The sequence below is a fragment of the Vigna umbellata genome, chromosome 3 (genome assembly GCF_029865625.1).
Source record: "Vigna umbellata cultivar VRB3 chromosome 3, Vumbellata_1.0, whole genome shotgun sequence".
Classification (NCBI taxonomy): Eukaryota; Viridiplantae; Streptophyta; class Magnoliopsida; order Fabales; family Fabaceae; genus Vigna; species Vigna umbellata.
Genome location: NC_142167.1, coordinates 51044977 through 51065493, shown reverse-complemented (window position 1 = coordinate 51065493; position 20517 = coordinate 51044977). Strand labels below are relative to the sequence as shown.

The window sequence follows — 20517 nt, the reverse complement described above, 5'->3', positions numbered from 1 at the left end:
GGACTTCACCTTTGGACTTTAGTTTCTAATCAAACTTTAAATCATTTATTTATTTCAAGGGTAGTAATCCTTTTAGTACAATAAATACTAATATATTTCACTTTAATTTTATATAAATTTTGTTAATAGTTAATAAAAATGAAGAAGCTTTTTGTCAGTAGTTATTATGTGTTTACTAAAGAGAAAAAAATAAAATTATTGTCATTAAAATTGAATGAATTTTAAATTTAGAAAGTAAAAAATAGAGGACAGAAAGTTTCTTTAAGATGAATTGTATTTTAATTTTATTTTTTTAAGATATGTAACAACTACTGTTTCGGTTGAATTGGTCCGATGGTCGGTCGTTCTTGATTAACCATTAGTGCAGTATATTTTTGGACAATATAATCTGTCAATCACTCACAAATACCATATATTCGTCTTTAATATATGGCCATTAAACGTATTAATTGGCCATTAATGATATTTACATTTCCTGATTAATTTGTATGACAGCCGGTCGGTTGTCAGGTATAGTACAATTACTAAAATTAATGAGATATTTAATCATTTGAATAATTGATAAAAGTAAAATTTTATACTAAAATTGTAATATTTTTTAATATATTTGTTCTTTCTGATTCACAACTTTTTCTTTCACTTTGAAAAAATGTCACACATTGCTCTTGAAATTCATGCTTACTTTATTTGAATTTTGGAAGCACATTTCTGAATATTGTGAAGAAAGATTGATTTGAACCTAAATCACTTTTGAACTACTCTCAAAGCCCTTTGGTGGTGAAATTTAGAGTGTTCCAAAGATACCTGCAAGAAAAAGGTCAACCAATCCACTGCACATGTATATCAATTAAAGTGGAATAATTGTGTTTTCTGTGTGGATGTTTGGTTTGAGTTTTCAAAAAATCAACACGTTTGCAGAACCGACAAATTCTAGCTTCTACTTTGATTGCATGACATACATTGTGAAAACAAAACAAAATGAAATCTTTACTCAATGAAGATATGCTATGTAAAGAAACAAATTTATTATATCCTTAGAAAAATCACAAATAACAAACAAATCAAATTTGATAGACTTTCCTGTAAAATAAAATAACATATTATATATATATATTTATATATGTGATGAAATGTTTTTTACTAAATTAAAATTAATTTATGCTTGAGTTCATTTACAAAATTTTATATTGTTTCTTCAAATTTTATTTTGTTTTGAGTGACATTAAGAAGGTATCCGTGGGAAATTTGGTTCTTGGATTTTTTAAATTTTTTTCTTCTCTTTTTTTGTATAAGGGTTGTGACAACCCAATTATCTCTCTTTAATTATATTTGTTATTATTGTGGTAAAAAAAAATTAAAGAGTTAAACACAACATCAACACCATATTATATTTCATTTGAATAAAATTTCATCTTCTTGTGTTGATCTAAGCATGGTGTTATTAGAAAATTTGTTTTGTTCTTCCGTGATTGGCGTTTGTGGCCTCGTTGAAGAGATAAGAAGATGAAAGCAGAGTTGTTACAAAACAACCAAACCCCAACCCAGAGAGTCTCACTGTAGCAATTCTTCTATTTTTCTCTTCATAATTTAGTGTTTTCCATTTCACAAACATTAATCAATCATACAATAAATTATACAATTAATTTTAATTTAGGTCCATTTATAAAAGTTGTTTCAGAGCTAGTATATTGGGTCTGATAATTTCCTATGTATGCTTCAATACTTATTTTCATAAATAAGTAAAAAAGATAAAATTAGATTTACTGTGAGATGAAATTAGTGCATACATAAATTAAAAAGATTTACATTAAGAAATTATATAAATTAGTTTATGTTTTTGGGGAAATTTATTTCAATTTCTCTTCTTTTTTATGAAAATAGTTAAATATATGTATAATATTTAAAACATCTTCTATATTCATAATATTTCAATTTTACTAGCAATGTTTTATTTAAAACATATTTTGTATATCTTTACATTATTTTTGCAAGTTATATTAAAATAAAAATTTAGTGAACAGAAAATCATGTTTTTAGTTGATAAAGTTATGAATAATTGTTTTAAGTGTTTGCTAAAGCAAAATGAGTTAAACAAGAGAAATTCAAGCTTCACTTTTTTAGGTTTAAAGAAGTTGAAACTTTTAATAAAGTTGGACTATATAAATAATAAAAAATTTACTTTGACTCTTTAAGTTGTTTTATAGGAAAAATCCAAAACTTTTAACAACTTTATTAGTTTACACTTAGATACCTGAATAATAATACTATCAGAGTTTTACGTTCATATGACATAAGATAAAATGATTATGTAAATTTTTATATTTAAAAAAAAGTAAATATAATATCAAATAGATGTAAAAAATTTAGGTGTGTAAAAAAAATATTTTTCTATATACCTGTATTCATATCGAGTTTTCTTTTAAATTTTTCACCTTTTGATCAAATTGTATATATGCGTGTGTGAATCCTTAATATGAAACCGAGTTTGACCTAGATAATTGAGTGTAAAATTACAGTGTAACAACCATGTTATCGATTATAATAAGATTTTCAAAAGACAGCCTCATTTTATTGACCAAACATTACATAAATCTACAACCACCCACGAACACATACACATACACATACACACTCACACCCTCCAAGTCCAACTTTCAACACAACCACCACCTCCCACATGTGAGTCTTCCATTGTAATCAAATAATCAAGCTTTCACTTCATAAAATTCCAATGGGGAATGCCTTGGCAGGAAAGAAAACGACCAAGGTCATGAAGATCGACGGCGAAACCTTCAAGTTGAAGACTCCGGTCAGAGTCTGCGACGTCCTCAAGGACCACCCGGGGCTCGTGCTGCTGGAATCCGAGGCGGTCAAGCACTACGGCGTCAGGGCCAGGCCGCTCGAGGCCAACCGGGAGTTGGCGCCCAAGAGGCTTTACTTTCTCGTGGAGCTACCGCGCGAGGCGGCGGTGCTGCCACGGAGGGTGCGGTCCGGGATCAACATGAGCGCCAAGGACAGGCTGGAGAGCCTGGTGCTGGCGCGGAGGTCTGCGTCGGACCTCACCATCATGAAAGGGCAGGGGATGGAAGCGGCGGAGAACGGCGCAGTACGGCTGAGGATGCGGGTGGCGAAGGCGGAGGTGGAGAGGGCGATGCGTGGGTGCGAAACGGACGCGGAGGCGGCGGAGAAGATCGTTGGACTCTGCATGGCCAAAAGCGGCGAGGGTTCAAAAGCTCGTCAGGTACGTTATTCTTCATGCAAGTAAAATGTAAAATTATTATAAACATCTGTATTTTTTTTTATCTGATGTGAAATTTTTTAAATTAGTTTAATTAGTACCATTAATTAATTTTGATTGACTGACTCTAACCTAATAATAGCAGTCTGTGTTTTTTAACTGAATATATCATTTTAAGACATGATGATGTAATTTTAAGTATGAAATAAGTTATTGATTATTTTTATGGATAATTAAAAAATAATTTAGTCAGAGTATAACAAATACAAGAGTTAACTTAAAGACAGATAAATTTAAAAAAAAAAACTACGTTAGTAACAAAAGTAATGCTTCTTCATGTCCTTTTTCTTGTGCAAGAAACACGAGTTGATTTTTTTTTTTCCATGCAAGAATATATTTTTAAATGTATTAGTTCTTAATATGTAGCATTATTGAATATTATCACTGTTTAATCATTCGATTTTATCTGTATTCTCGAACAGATTAAATTTAATGGACTTGAATATAGGTTTTTCTAGTATAAATCATCGAATTTTGTATTTGAATTTTTCATTTTGTTTTGCTGATGAAAGCATTAACAAATTTTCCCTTATTTTACTGTTTAAAATCTTGTCTGAAAAAATTTAAGGAGAAAAGTGAAGTAAAAATAAAATTTGGTAATTTGTCAGCGACAAAAGCATATCTAAGTATTATTTAAATTATTGAAATTTATATCAGAACATAAGTATTTATATAAGTATTTATAAACTGCTTTCAATAATTTCTTTATGAAATTACTTATAATTTAAATGAAAATAATCTGTCTCTACTGTTTTGAACAAACCAACCTCACTTATGTTTTTACAATAATTTTACTTTTAGTGATGTTGTAATATTCTTTTGAATCATTCATGAACCAAATTTCAGATTAAGCAACGTCTTCTTACCTTAGAAAGTTTTAGAGAAATAACTTTTTATTTATTTATTTATTTATTTAACAAAATGGAGTTGCATAACATAAACTAAGTATATTTTCGTACATTATTCGACCTGTGACGTTAGGGTCAATGCATGTAGTAGAATTGTTCTGTGAATAAGTTGACGTAGGGGGTTCAATCGCCTTTTATATTATTAAATGGAATTTATTTATTTTTCTTTTATATATCATTATTGCTGGTCACATGGTCAACGATTTATAGAAAAATCCTAAAACGGACAAAAACATAAAGACGTTTTTGTCAATCATTATCTATATTTCGCAACAAAACAACTTTATTAGTATTTATTGATTTATTTATCATTAAGAACATTTCTTACTTTAAACATTTAACTTTTAGTACATAAAATTATAATTTCTATTAAAATACTTGCAATTTTTATATACGAAATATTAATTGATCATGAATGACTAGATGTAATAAGTGACAAGTTGTATTGGTTTCACTATAATACTTACTCTCACGTAATTTAGACCTTTTCTTTATAAACTTTTTACACCAGCAATCATTTTAGGACTTTCCTTTTCTTATGAAAGTTTTTGAGATATTTTATGAATATATAAAGCTAACTTTGAACATTTTAGCTATTAAAAATAATATTTTCGTTAATATTTGTTTTTATTTAGAATATTACAATTATAAATTCTTTCATCAAGCTAGATTCACGTACCCATCAACTAAAATTAAAATTAATTTATAATATATAAATAGAAACAATTCTAATTTTATATAAACTAGTTTTGTGATAAAGATGAGTTAAACTTAAATTTATTTTCTAATATAATATATGAGTATATCATAGGTATATATCATGATATAACATGATTATTATGTTGGATATCTCACGTTAAACAAAAATAACATAATTTTATAATGATGAATTAAAGTTATTAAACTCATTTCCTAAAAACAATTTATAAATGAAAGATAACACTTATATTTTACTAAAAAGAATTATTGAATTTGTAAAAGTTCAGATATATACTTAAACTCTCGTATACTAGAAGGGTTAAATATGTTTTTAGTCCCTAAACTATTGGTTGTTTCTGGTTTTCGTCCCTCTTTCAAAGTAAGGTACAGTTTGGTCCTCATTCTTTTCGAAACGTTCGTTTTAGTCCTCGGAATTTTGGTTTTAGTCCTCATTTGTTGCTAAATGAGGACCAAATTTTTAAACAGTGTTTAGTTTTTGAGGACTAAAACGAACGTTTTCGAAAAGAATGAAGACCAAATTGTACCTTACTTTGAAAGAGGGACGAAAACCAGAAACAATCAATAGTTTAGGGGCTAAAAACATATTTAACCCATACTAAAATGGTTAGGTTTATCAAATCATTATAAGACCTGTAACTTTATTGTTCTTACCTTAAAGAAACCTAAATTCAAATTCAAACAAAATATATATATATATATATATATATATATATATATATATATATATATATATATATATATATATATATGATAAGATTTTATATTCCCAGTTTTTATAAATTTGAATCTCCATCTGTGCTATGTAATGTATTGAACATACATCATAAATGAAAGAGCATGACATATATAGTTGTAAGAAAACACAAGAAGAGATTCCTCAGCATTCACATTGATATAGTTGACGACAAGCAAAACAGAATGGATAAGAAAAGCAGTTTAAACATCATTTCATGCGAACAAAAACTGATATCAAAAGGGTTAAGCGCCATGTCCTTTTCAAGTTGTTGGGTCTGCACAGAATAAAGATTTTTCCACAGATATTATATATAACATTTGCTTTAATAAACACAAACTTCCATGCTGACTATCATTCTTTATCAAAGAGTGGTTGTCAAAATTAAACTATTCCATGCAAGTTTGTCTGCATTTTAAATTTAATTTAATCGTACAAAACTTACTAATAAAATAAACTTTTTACACTAATTTATATATTTAAGTAAAATATCTAATACATTTTCTTAGATCAAGTTATATGTATTTTAAATTGAAACTAATTATTATTAATGGTCCCGTCTTATTTATTTTAAGTGGGAAATTTATTATTAATAATGATTCAATAATAAGTGATGAAATAAGTCTAACTAATAATAAATATGGCTATGATGATTCTGATATTATTTTAAAAAATAAACTTTAAATTTAATTTAATTTTAAAAAATAAACTTGTAAATATTTTTATAATATAAGAATTTATCTTATTTTTTTAGTGAAGGTTGGATTATGAATTGAATGTTTGGATGATGAATTGTTGCAGAAAAGAGTGAGTTTTATGGCAATCAGTGAAGGAGGGAGTCCTATAATAGGAGTGGCTTCATGAACAGTTATTTTACATGAATTAGCCTTCATGAGAAAATGAGCTTCACGGTGCTTTTATTATTTAATTATAAGACTGATATTGTTTACATTTTCTTGCTATATATATATATTTTTGTGTATGAGTCACAAACTGTTGCAATAATTATATATGGGTGTTTCTTATAAACAGTACCTTTGTAGTTGTGAATAACAGTAGTGAATGTACATCGTTTCAAATAACACCTCGTCGTTTTTCTTTCTGCATCTTAACATTTTCAGAATTTATTTTCCAAAAAACAAAAACAGTTCTTGAAATTTGTAATTCTTTGGTAATTAATTTGTCTTTGGCTGATGACCGGGGGACAAAAACCCTCACTTGAGAGGTACTCCATAACCATAACTTTATATATATATATATATATATATATATATATATATATATATATATATATATATATATAATTTTAAATTGGTAGGTAGGTTTAATGTTTCAATAGGTCCCTATTTTTGTTCAGAATTTGAAATAGGTCCCTTTATTTTTTTGGCGTCTGAATTAGGTCCTTATTTTTGTTAATTTGATGCAAATAAATCCTTTCCGTCAATTTCATCAAACGGCGTTAATGAATGTGTGACATGGCCTTACACGTGTCAATACTGTCCTCAGGCCACGTCACACATTCATTAACGCCGTTTGATGAAATTGACGGAAAGGATTTATTTGCATCAAATTAACAAAAATAAGGACCTAATTCAGACGCCAAAAAATAAAGGGACCTATTTCAAATTCTGAACAAAAATAGGGACCTATTGAGACATTAAACCTTGATAAGTACGTATAATATTACATGATTCAGTATATAATCGTAAAACTTCACTATTTGTAAAGGTATTTGCTTATGCTAAAATGGGACGAGATACCTCCCCGTACCATACTTTTACCTTGGATGAACATGTGTTTTTTGTGTCAAGTCAGATTTTTTTTTGGAGGTCTAAAATAATTCGATTATGAAAAAAATCTCCTTATCTCGAAATTAAATCTCTATTTATAGAGTCTACAAAAATATGATCAATTAATTTATTTTTTAATGGTCATCAATACCAGCTTTAACCATAGTTATCGTAATGATTGCGCTTTAACTCTACCAACGGACCGACTATGAAATTTTTTCGGTCCATTTGACCCAGCATGCAGTTATGTCTGACCGGTCGAATCTAATCCTATAATAACAATATTGTTTTTAAAAAGAGTTTGAATATAAGAAAGAAAAAAAAGAGATTAAACTTACCAAAGTTAGTATAGCACATTTTTTAATATTTAAAAATGTTTAAATTTTGCAATCCATATCCATTTCAAATTATACTTCATTTTACTAAACTTTTAAGTTTAATTAATTGGTCCCATTTTCATAGACCACATTTTTTTTTTACAAAAATATATTGTTATTTGACCATGTATAAATGAGTGACAAGATCTTCTTACAAATGTAATACAGCGTTAAACATATCAAATTTGAGGTAGATATATATTTCTGATAAAGTTAAAACAACTATATTCTAAAATTCAATTTGTGTTTGTGATGTGCAAAGACAGTTGATACTGTGAAGTCTTAGTCCGTTTTCAATGAAATGAATTTCATTTTATAATAAAAGTAATATTTTAATATGATTCCATAAATATGGGATGTTTAAACTATAAGAAGATTGTCTATACAAACAACTATCTTTATAAAATATTAATGAAAAGGAAACCATATAAATAATTATTATTAGAGATACCCTATAGATCTTAGTTTACTTGTACATTACATTTTAGTCCGTATAGTTTGCATATAAAAATTATTTTGATTATATATAATGTGTTTGGTTGTTGATTTTATTATCCTTTAAATTTATTTTTATAATTGGCTAAAATTTAGTGAAAATTGTTGTAAAATTTTGGGAGCCTCCCTTTTTATTTAATAGTAATTTTTTTATTTTTACTCATTTCAATTGGTGATAAATAATATTATAGTTTGTTAACACTCCTAAGTCGCCTCAAGTCAATTTCATAAATTTTAATTTGTTTTCAATGTATATTTTTTCCTTATTTAAAAATTTATCTCACTTTTCGTTTTAATTTTTCATAACATTTTTTTCAAAATGATAAATGAAACTGTAAGCTTTAATCGTAAAACAGATAAACGATGCAAATTAATTTTACTGTAAGAATACATATTAGTCAAACAACATTAACATATTTTTTTCCCATGCTCACAAACTATATATTAATTGCAATTTTAATAAGAATAATTGATTAAAATTATTTAATGATAGAATTATGATATATATATATATATATATATATAAGATTATGATGTTCAAACCTTATTATGTAGGAGTGTTGACTTAGTGTTTTCATGGCTGTTTTTGTTCTTTTAACAGTCTGACTGATAAAAAAAAATTGTTAAAGGTATTTAAATATTTTTGATACGGACAAACCGTAAATAATTTTTTATATTACTTTAATATTTTCAATACATTAATATTTGTTTTAAAATTCACAATACCAACACTATTTAATAGTGGAAAAATATTCATTTCACATGCAATCTGCTTAATTTGACTTGATAACAAAAATACAAAAAGGTTCACCTAACCATTATCATATATGAATTAATATCAACTTGTCCCATTTAAAAACTTTTACATTATATATATATATATATATATATATATATATATATATATATATATATATTATCAATATAACCATTAAATGTAAACTCGTTAAGCAGAAGAAATTTACAAAATTCTTAATTTTCTCCACCACACTTTTTAAAAACATAGCTTACTATTTGACATGCTGTTGCTTGTAAATGTACGCTAAACCTAAAGCCTAATCTTGACAACACTAAATTTTTAATACATAGTTCATGTCATTCACAACCTTTATTTGTTCTTTTATTGTAACTACTATAATTGAAGTATTAGATTTAACATGAACTTATTATTGGGAAGTATTAGACTTGTATGTAAATTCAGAGTATTCATAACACTAATCTTTCTTCCTTTAAAATTTAATCACATACTTTTCTTTAAGAAGGTATATGCAAGACTTGCTTCACTTCTCTCTGAAACTCAACATAACTTACTAAGGTCATGCAATAGACCAGTTTGTAGAACTTTTTTCTTTTTACTTATTTACTATTTTCCTGAATTTGTATAAAGAATTCAAAACAAAATTTAAAGTATTATATTAAATAAAAGTGGCCGAAATAAATAATACATAAAAAAAAACTTAAAATTTTAAGGTAAAAATGATGTCATGATTTCATATAAGATTAATTCATCATATTACTACTTATATATCTTTTTTATACAGAAAACATTAATTAATGTCATTTGTAAATATATTTAAGAAGTAGATTTTAAATTTAATTCAACTTTACAAAATTAACATGTAAGGTTCATCTCTCACATGGAGACCTATAACCTTATAATACCAACTTGTAAGATAAGAGATTCAATAGAGAAACACATCACTAATAAAACCTGAATCCAACACATATAAAAAATTAACACCATTTTTAACTCAATTTTAAATTAATGAATTTATAAGTCTTTATCTTTATATAATATTTAACTTTCTTGTTTTTACTCAATGTGAAACTTATACTCATACTTGTATGTTTAATAATATTCCACTAAGCATATTAATATGAGTTTGTCACTGAAACTAACTATTAACCTCATTAAAAAATAAACTTTAAATCTAACTCAATCTCATGAAATTGATTTGTAAGATAAGATTTTCACCTATATATCATAAGTTGACATTATCTATATAATTGATATGAGATTTATTACGTCACATGGATTTGGTCTGATTGTGATCAGGTTTATACTCTACATATACTAAGTATATGATCTTCTGTTAAGAACATGTTTGAGTACATAATATTTATTGATAATCCGAGTACAATGATGCTTCGTCATTTCTAATATTTGTAATAAAAGGTACAGGAATAACAACATGTTATAAAAAAAATATGGTTTTAATCTCTAAATTATTATAAATAATTGTGTTTTCTCCTAAAATTAAATTATAAAGTATTTCATCCGTGTTTTATAAAAATCATGTAAAACATTCTCTATAACAAATAGCACGTAAAAATTATATTATAGTCCAATATAAAACTCCATTTCTCACATTAGAAATACTCTACATATAGTTTGTTGAGAGGATATTTTATATGACTGTCACATAATACAAGAACTAAATACTTTATAATTTAGTTCAAGGACAAAACATAATTTTTTATAATAGTTTGGAAATAAAAAAAAAACATATTTAACCTATATGAAAATTACTCTATTTCTGATATGTTTTTATGGTGTAATCTAAGCTATCTTCAATTAACACAAATGTTTTCAGGACAGGAACCACTGATACATTGTTTTATTTGAGAAGCAATTCGTTACTTGAAAATTCACAAAATAGAAAAGAAAAACTGATACAAAAAATACATGCAACAGAATGAGAACCAGCTCAAAGAAAGCATACATGTATTGATAGATGATAACAACGTAAGAAGAGACTAATCAAGCTCGTCCAGTGCGCTTTCCAACTTTGAGTGCTAATTCGGTGTCTATTTTGAGAGAGATGTCTAGTGCTTTCACTGAATGAGTCAATGAACCACTGCCACAAAACAAGTCACAAGCATGGTAAATTTTCACTTTTAGGAAATATTACAAAAAGTTTCTTAAACAATTGCAACCATGCTATACCAAAATAGAAAACAACCATAGTAATTATTTTGCTTGAAAAATGCAAGAAAGGGATTCCCACATACATGATGCAGGAGATTGTAATTTATAAGAACAGGATATTTGTTCACTCATTGGCCAAGATTGTTGAAGAGTTGAACCCCATGTATTATTTATATTAAGCTTAGATATTGTGATCTTCAAATATGATTTTTTTTAGATTGGATAAATGGGTCAATCTTGTTTTGGTCTACATATATATGGACAGGGTTAGGCTAACCTGCTTTCTAAAAAATAGTTCAGATGTGAAGTAAAAGGAACTCATTAACGGAATCAATCTGAAACAGACTACTTGAGACACAAGTTCCAAAAACAGAATAACTCTGAATGAGGTCATAATACCAGATACTATGAAATGATGTGGAACTACCAAACTTAAAAGTTTACCTAGAAATGTAGGTCACTCCACTTTGCCCGATTTTATGTACAGTATCTAGTGTGACATTGCCTGATGCCTGAGATCACAAAAATGAAACTAGAAATTAGCAACTAGAATTATCCTCATCCAAAATTTATGGTATCCACAAAATAACTGAGATTCTGAAATTATTAAGTAGTCCAAATTAATAATGATCCCAATAATGCAAAAGAAGCTAACTAGTTCAAAGTAAATATGGATTATGACTACGCAAGCTGACAACAACCTAAAGAATATCTTTCACAGCATGAACCCATAAAAAAATTTACCACAAGGTATAAGTGTAAACCCTTAATTTGTTTTACATATCGCTTAGCATATTCCCATATATGTCTTTAGATGATCAGACAATTGAGAAAGCATGCCGGTTCATCAATAACTTGACAGAAACAAAGAAAAATGATAGAAATAAAAAAGGATATAAAATCCGTACCAAAATATTGTGCATTGTTTTTTCTAACAAATAATTCAAAATATACTGTAAAGATTAACTAAGAAAATTTAGTCGTGATCGTGAATACCTCAGTCTCATATCTCCCATTGATCAACTGCACAGCTTCTTTAAGCATGGATATGTCCACGTCCCCATTAGGTAGAGGTACAACCATATTGTCTAACATAATTCGAGTCAAAGAAGTCTTTGTTTGGGATGAATAATGTAACACTTCTTCCACTTCCTCAAGAGTCCTGGTCTCAACCTGGAAAAAAACACAAATGGGACACCCTTGAAGTTGCGTCAACTGTTATAAGACATCTTCCCAAACCTTCACATTGATAAGACGGTGAATTTTGGATGAGAGCATGTTAGAATATAAGAAGGGGGGAATTAGTTACGGTAGTTAGAATATAAATGAGACAGTTAGTTAATCAGTTTGAGGGGTTAGTTAGATTTAAGTAAAGGGGAGAAGAATAATAGAGTTTCTGATTTGTTGTCATTGTAAACTGAGCATTGACATTTTGTGAAGGGAATTAGAGCGTTTCTCTTCTATTCATTGTTATGTTCATCCCTTTGAATAGAAGAATATTTCTTCTTTCTTATTTCAAATTTTTGGTTCCTAACAGAGTATCATTACACAGTTACAAAGGCAGTAAGGACAAGAATTTCAATTGTAACAACTACTCATGTGACAGGTAGGAAAGGAGACAACAGAGCTGTGAAATCTGGTAAGGGAAATGATAAAAGGGCTGGCTAGGGGAAGAAAGGAAACCGATCAATCATTCAATAAGGAGTTATGGCACTAGGGTGGCACTAGACCGTCAACAATCCCCAGGTATTTCTTTTTATCCATGTTTTTTTTGCTTTTCAGTGTGATAAAGCAGGATTTTCCCTTTTGTGATGATTTATCTCCATTAATACTTATCAGTAAAATATGGCCCCATCATATTGTTTATGCATCAACAAATAATTTGTTACACAAATAGTTATTAAATTATCCTATAGCACATCACTAATAAGTCAGTTGGAACCTGGCAGGCAAAACAATTTCCCTGAACTTTCAAAGAAATGGAAAAAGGAAAAGAAATGAGTAAAACAATGAGAGAGAACACTACCTCAACCTCCATTTGAAGACTATTTTGCTCCAGATAAAGGTCAACAGCTTTAAGGGCACCTGTAACACCTCCAGCTGCTGATATGTGATTATCTTTTATCATCACCATATCAAACAAACCCATCCTATGGTTCCGACCTCCACCAATTAATACCTGTAAAAGCAAATGTTCGTCGTTTATTAAGTAAATTTTATGCTTTAAAGCATAAGATTAATAATTGAAAGGAAGTGATCCAAAGGGCCAGACCGCCCACTTATCCACTAAACGTAAAGCTGGAGCAGTTTTTCTAGTCTCCAACATATATGCAGGGTATGCTGCATTTGCCATTGCCTGTGGAAAAACACAATCTGTAAAGCAATCAAGAATTCTAAGATAATAAAGGACAATTTCTCTAATTACTGGGCCAGTAAAAGGTAACACAGTGCTATATTTTATATTCAATCTGAATTCATAAGTCAACTTATTTTCCATATTTGTGACGGTTAGATATATTATATTATTAGGTATCTTAGACATCTTTATCTCATCTTTATATTTTATCTTTAGTTAGTTTGTTATTATTCCTTATTTGTATTTTGCATTTAGCCCATATTTCTTCTATAATAATTATAGTATCCTATGTGTATATTCAACACAAGGAAGATTAATCTCATATATAGTTTTTCACTATATTTAACATGGCGTTAGAATCATTGTTAGAGTCTATCCTAACGAGATTTGTTGTTTTGTTGGAAATATTGTTTCACCTGTTATCGGGTCACGCATTTGATAGGTTGAAGGGAAACGTTTATGTCAGAAGAAATAAAAGGGACAAACAGTTATAATTGTCACTGTGTGTAGGTTTTGTTGTGTCAGACTATTATAAAAGTCTGTTTAGGAGGTGGTTTTCGGGAGTTTTTTCATTCATTGCAATTTTTGTTAAGATAATAAGGTGAGGAGAGTTCGGTCCTCTCAAAAGACCAGAGTATTATCTGTGTTGGGTTCCTCTACATTGGTGGAATTATTTTGTGTTGTTCGAATAAAGATCCCAAGAATCTAAGGGATTCTTCGATATAGGTCTGAATACCTATCAGCATTTAAACTCGGGACGGGCAAGTTTAGATTTTTCACCATTGATATGGCAAGTTTAGGTGTTGTGTACTAAAAGAGGTTACTATGGGTAGATATTCTCCCTTCTCCGTTTCGCTCTTCCCCCTTCCTCGATTTCATCTTTCCTCATTTCCAATTTCATTTTTCCTCATCTCCGATTTCCTCTTCCCCGATTTCCTCTTCCCCCTTCTCCAATTTCCTCTTCTAACACCATTTGAGAACATAACTATGCTCCCAAAACAGCTAATCAATTTTTTGATTAATCATTCTTATGTGTTTATGTTCCCAGACTTGGAAGGACTCATCTCCAAGAAGTGAAAGACTTGTTGTTTCATCTCGTAAAGTACTGGACATATTTTTAATTAAGCAACAATCAGCCCATTGCCACACTATACATGCATCATAGTGCAAGAACCTATGCCATTGAACACTATAGCAGTTATAATGGCATGATATTAGCAACTATGCTCTACACAAAAGCAACAAATCCAAGTAAATCATCTTCAGAAATCTATCCAATTCAGCCATTTTGCAAATACGATTCAATATTCTCTACACTTCCAATAATTGATATCAAATTTTTTAAATAGCCTTACAGACCTTTAACAGAATATAGTGTTAGGTAACTGTGTTAAATACGATTTTTGTCTAATTCTGTTAGGTAGTTGCAAGCATAGAAAAGAATAGTTAACAAAAGAAAAAGGATAAAGTAAACAACAGATTACCTTAGTTAAAGTTGCAATACCACTCATCCTCTGCATAAAGTTTAGTACTACTCTTTCAGCTACAACAATGTTATGTGCCCGTCCTGTCGACAACTTATTGAGAATCAATAGAAGCCGTTCATGAATTAAATAGAAATGAATAATGTTTTCATTCCAATTGCTTTTGCAATTTTGATTTCCTAATAATTATCTCACCGTGAACTTTTCCAAACTGTAGGCCTTTATGGACAAAATCTCCATCATTTCTACACCACTCCACCTGATATTTGCAAGTAATAATACAGTAATTTAGCCAACCACATATATAATGATCGACATTCTGTGAATTGCTTCTATACCTTCAAAGAAGGATCAATCTCACGAAATATCATCTCTGCAAGCGCAATTCCAGCAATGATGCCGTCCTCCTTTGCCAAAAAATAAGCTTCCACTGCCATGTCAGACGGAATGGTGGCCTTGCATGTTACATCACCTACAATTGAAATAATACAGATACCATGAATGCATTATATATGTTAAATATATTGTGTTTTATGTTAATTAGAAAAACATAGATGTTAGATATATTACATTTTATGTTAATTAGGGAAACATGTTAAATATATTGTGTTTTATGTTAATTAGAATAACATAGATGTTAGATATATTACATTTTATGTTAATTAGGGAAACGTAGACTTTTGATATTGTTTGATATTGGTAGATATTGTTTTTAACAATATCTTCTATTTACCATATATTACCCTATGTGTGTTTTAGACACAAGAGAGATTAACCTCATACATAGTTTTTCACTATATTTAACGAGGTATCAGAGCCCAAGTTCTTTTTAGGAAAATATTTTCGTCGCCTCTGCCACCGCACTTGTCGTGGCTGTCGACGACGGCACCATCTATCGCCTTCGCCGCCGAAGTTCTAGTTTCAACCGGCAAGCACATGGTTTTAATCGTCTCAGCTAGGTGACCATTGTGCCTTCAGTAATACCTTCATTTGAGCTCCTACACGCTCTCAGCGCCTTTCGAAGTTGTAGATTTGATCCCTTTTCTGCTGTGCATGGTGGCGTCCCATCTCCTCTCAAACAGCAATTCAAGCGTCGATGTTGCTCTTTTTCCTTTTTCAGGTTCGTCGTGTGTGTTCGCACATCCCGTCTTGATAACTCCATCCAAGCGCAGAACTGGAGCTATGGAACAACTCAGACTATGCAAAAACGAAATGGAAGCAGCGGAAGAATGAACATAGCAAAGGAGTGGCTTGGATTGAAGTGTTTTTGTGGTGTAAGGTGTGTTTCAGTGCAAGCAAGCTAGCCTAGCAATGAAAGGAGGCTAGAGAAGGGTAAAACTCACTCAGGACGGTGACTAAGTGCAAAGGGAAAGAGTCGGAGTCATCTCAACAACATTTCTCTATATCAACTCAAAGTGATTTACAAGAGGGAGAGGAGGTGAATTTATAGGTGCATTCAACCCTCCTCTGCCAGCCTAGGGTGCCCCTAATCATCAGGCACTATACATGAATCAGATGACATGTGGATAGTCACACAATTCATACATTAGTCACATGGAAAACAAAGCATAAAACATGGAGAGCCATGATGTCTGCTAGTGCTGGGCATGCGCGGGTTTGGGTTGAGCGCGATGTCTCTAGGTGAGTCTCCAAATATGTTGAGCGAGGCTTGCTTGGTCCAAGTGAATAAAGCCTTCACTTCTCCTCCCTTTGATGCCTCTTCAAGTCCTTCATTAACAATTTGGTGTCGCTCAGTCCAAAAGTAGATATTTTCACTAAGTTTTTATTGATTATATTAGTAACAAGCTTGGTACATACGATTTGTATGCACCAGCTTGAAAAGGGAGTATTAGATATATTAAATTATTAGATATCTTATATAGATATCTTATCTTTAATCTTTAGTTATATTGTCATTATTTCTTATTTGTGTTTTGGGCTTAGACCATATGTCTTCCATAATAAATTGAGTATTGTATATTCAACACAAGGAAAATTACTCTCAGACATAGTTTTCACTATATTGAACAATATCTACCAAATAAAAGTGTGTGTACAGTATCATTTATCTACACAAGCCCAACTGCATGGAAGAATTCACATTTTCTTATAATAACCAGTGAAGAATAACAATTCAAAGTGTAAATTATACATTTAAAACTCAGGAAGAAACATGGCAGCTCGTAAAAGAAATAAAACATGAAAAGTACAGAAATAAACCTCGATCCCCAGCATCTTCTGCAAGCGCTAACTTGATAATGCCCTTCAAATCATAAGTTGGGTGCTCAGGAGGCTTTATGGCCAGGGACTCGTATGATATCCTAGAGCCTGCAGTTGCAGACATTTGAACGACCGTCCTGCAGTTGTACATGATTTAAAACAATTTGATCAGAAAATACATAATGTGTATAAAGTGGCACATGAAAAAACTACCATCTACGATGAGTAACAAACACACTCTTTAGTGAGTTTCCATGCATTTAGGATCTGTTTAGAAAAACAGTTGCATTAATGTCTTATTGAACAAGTACTTTCTGTATAACCACTTAGGTATAAGTTGTTATCACAATCAAACGGGTAATAGGGTTAAAACTATTTTTATATTAGTGGTAAGATAAGAATTTCTTAAACCAGAAAAAAACGATACCAGAGCTCTTCAAAACACAAGAAACATATATCTATAATGGAAAACATAGACTTTCTAAAACCACCTAAGACAAGTCAAGTACAAGTAAACTAAAATATATAAGTTTTTAAGGATATATCTATAATTCAACAAGAGTCTTACCAGTCATCACTCAACATGATGATAACTCACTCATTTTCTTACTAAACTTTTACGGTTATTTGTTGTTTTCTTTTTGAGTTTCATAGAAAGAAACTTATTCTACTGTCCATGCCACCTGTTCCCTAATGAGCTGTGAGCCTCTTGAACATGGCATGTGGATATTAGTTGACTCTCTCTTACTTATGGAACAGTAACGTACACTTCATTTTATACAACCAAAGGTTAAAATGTAATCGGTAAGGCATTATTAGTAACAGAAGGGAGTCTCAGTTATTGCAGTAAAAAGCTAGAGAAATTAACCTCCTATATCAAGCATAACAAGCTCCTACTTCCCAAAATGACAGCAAAATACTCAATGGTCTCTCTCTACCCTCAGCATCTGTATCTATAACAAAATGCTGTGCAAGCAATACCTACCAGACAGCCAGCACAATCCTAATGAAGATGATTACTGCATTAGAATATTATACATAAAGTAACTGTTGAAAGGCTTTTTGGCCCCACAAAAAGTCAACAAAACCTAGTCCCCACTAATAAAGTATAGGGCTGACCAGGGTATCAATTCAGAGACTCAACAAAATTAAGTTTAGAAAATGTAAAGCTAATATTGCTTTTATTTACTACCTAACTAACTACTAATGCAAGGTGGGGACAGTAAAAAAATGAAATTAAAAATAAAAGAATTAAAATTAAAATCTGTTTAAAGAAAGACAAAAAATAAAGTGAAGTAAAAGAATAGGAAATAGAAATCTAAACTACTACAAAATGAACCTCTAATGTACAATGAAATGTGATATGAAACAAAATTGAAACAACACTTAGAGTTAGACAATAACAGAACCTAGTCAATACCTCTACAAAATAAGATTCATTACTCAAAAAATCAAATTCAATTGAAAAGAAAATATGAAATCATTACCTAAGCTAAACTAATCTACAGTGTATTCATCAAGTATAAAAGCTAAGAAACTAACTAAAGATAGAATCAGAACCTGAAATCAGAGGCAAATGCACATTAGTTTGGATGAAAGAGTCACAAATGCACTTACAGGGAAGACACCTGTTAAAATTAAAATCCACTTTGGGTATTTTTGATTCATATTCCAGAACCTAAGTTGGCACTTTTCAACCATTCATCCAACCAATATATATCACACCTAATTCCAAATTTTGATTGAAGAAATAGTAAAATCAGCAAAATACTAGTAACAGTATGATCTAAAATACAACTATCCAGAAAAGACAAATTCCTAATTCCAATTCAAATTACACCTAAACTAAATCAACCAAAGCATCATAAACCAAAATCAGATTCAATTATTACTATCAAATGCAATTAAACAAAATAAAAGTGCAACTAAACTAGAAACATAAAAGACATTGCATAAAATTCCTAAACGGAATCAGAATTGAAAGTAAAATAGAACAAATGCACGAAGCTGAAAAGCACGATCGGGACGTCCACGGGCTGTCACCACCGTTAGCCTCGATCAACAACCAAAGAATCCAGCAGCTACACTAAGAAAAGCGCATAAACCCTAAGTACTTGCAATCACGATCTCAAAGTCTCTCGAGTGGAGTCTGTCACCCTCCACAGTTACAACACTCTCGCGGAGCCTCTCACCCTCTGCGTTACTGCGTTAATTTATAAAAGTTTTGACCTATATTCTCTATAAATTTTACTTTTAATTCATGCAGAAGCTATTTTCAGTCAGAGATTTATTTTTATTTTTCTAGGAAAAGTACTTATGATCATCCAAACATATTTCCAACAAAATAAAAAAGCATTTTCACCTTAGTTTTGAAAGTAATTGCGGTGGAAGTTTAAGTGGGAGGCTGTAACAAATTCACCAAATTATGTAAAAAAAAACGTGAGAATGTTTCAAAGAGAGACATGTTTCTTACAACAATTCAGAAGCAGTGAAATGAAACGCTGCGTTTTGCTATAGGACAAGGAAGAAGAAGAAGACCTTAACGCAGGTGCAAACGCTGCGGTGCGAAAAGCAGATTGTAATGGAAACCCTTGAACGCTGCAACTTATAGCCATTTTTAAACGCGACTTGAGGCTATTTTTCTCTTTTCATGAGTTGCGAAAACTGAGTAGTGTTTCACGCAACATTAGAATTAAAAAGTCTGTGTATTTTAGCATCGACTTTTCCTTTGGATCTTCTTTTCCACAAAGGCTATGAAGGAAAGTTGAAATTTTTATTCTGATTCTGAAATGGAAAAGCTCATTCTTTGCGTGACAAAGCTACTCTTGCGAGAAGGGGTGTGACTGTGTACTGTGTATGTATGCGTCCTCTGTTATGGGATGATGGGGAATTTTTTTTATTATTATTGTTTTAAAATTATAGAAGAAGAAAATATCATGTCCTGCTATTTTCTTTTATTCTAAAAATATATTACACTTTTCTATTATTATTTTTATTCTAAAAATATCCTATACCTCTCTATTATCCTCAATAATTTTTCTCTTTCTCTTCTTACATTAATGTTGTGATTTAAACTTTGATATATTACAAAATATAAAATTCAGAAGAAACTTCAATATGTTTCTACCACTTCCATTTTATAAACTTAAAAGTTAGATGGAAATACAAAATAATAAACATAATAATATTAATAGTAAATAATATATT

The 20517-nt window shown here is 30.1% G+C and overlaps 2 protein-coding genes across 4 annotated transcripts; one reads left to right on the top strand and one right to left on the bottom strand.

Annotated features, from left to right (window-relative positions):
• The first annotated feature begins 2611 nt into the window (after window positions 1–2611).
• AT17.1 (plastid movement impaired protein) lies at window positions 2612–6689 on the top strand. The gene is made up of 2 exons (XM_047325668.2): window positions 2612–3241; window positions 6461–6689. Exons 1-2 carry the CDS (start codon window positions 2732–2734, stop codon window positions 6521–6523), a joined length of 573 nt encoding a protein of 190 aa, XP_047181624.1. The 5' UTR covers window positions 2612–2731; the 3' UTR covers window positions 6524–6689.
• Window positions 6690–10908: 4219 nt separating this feature from the next.
• On the bottom strand, window positions 10909–20167 carry QPT (quinolinate phoshoribosyltransferase). Of its 3 annotated transcripts, XM_088111003.1 has the most exons (11): window positions 19849–20167; window positions 19673–19714; window positions 17311–17447; window positions 15429–15562; window positions 15286–15349; window positions 15091–15173; window positions 13523–13606; window positions 13277–13429; window positions 12247–12423; window positions 11695–11762; window positions 10909–11179 (listed from the first exon to the last, which is right to left on the bottom strand). In XM_088111003.1, the coding sequence occupies exons 1-11, from the start codon at window positions 19923–19925 to the stop codon at window positions 11083–11085; spliced, it is 1116 nt and encodes a 371-aa protein (XP_087967129.1). In that variant the 5' UTR covers window positions 19926–20167; the 3' UTR covers window positions 10909–11082. The 3 variants fall into 3 exon arrangements, with proteins under 3 accessions (XP_087967129.1, XP_047181622.1, XP_047181623.1); XM_047325666.2 differs by lacking the exon at window positions 19673–19714 and having other exon boundaries at window positions 19849–20165; XM_047325667.2 differs by lacking the exon at window positions 19673–19714 and having other exon boundaries at window positions 19784–19919.
• Between the last annotated feature and the right edge of the window lie 350 nt (window positions 20168–20517).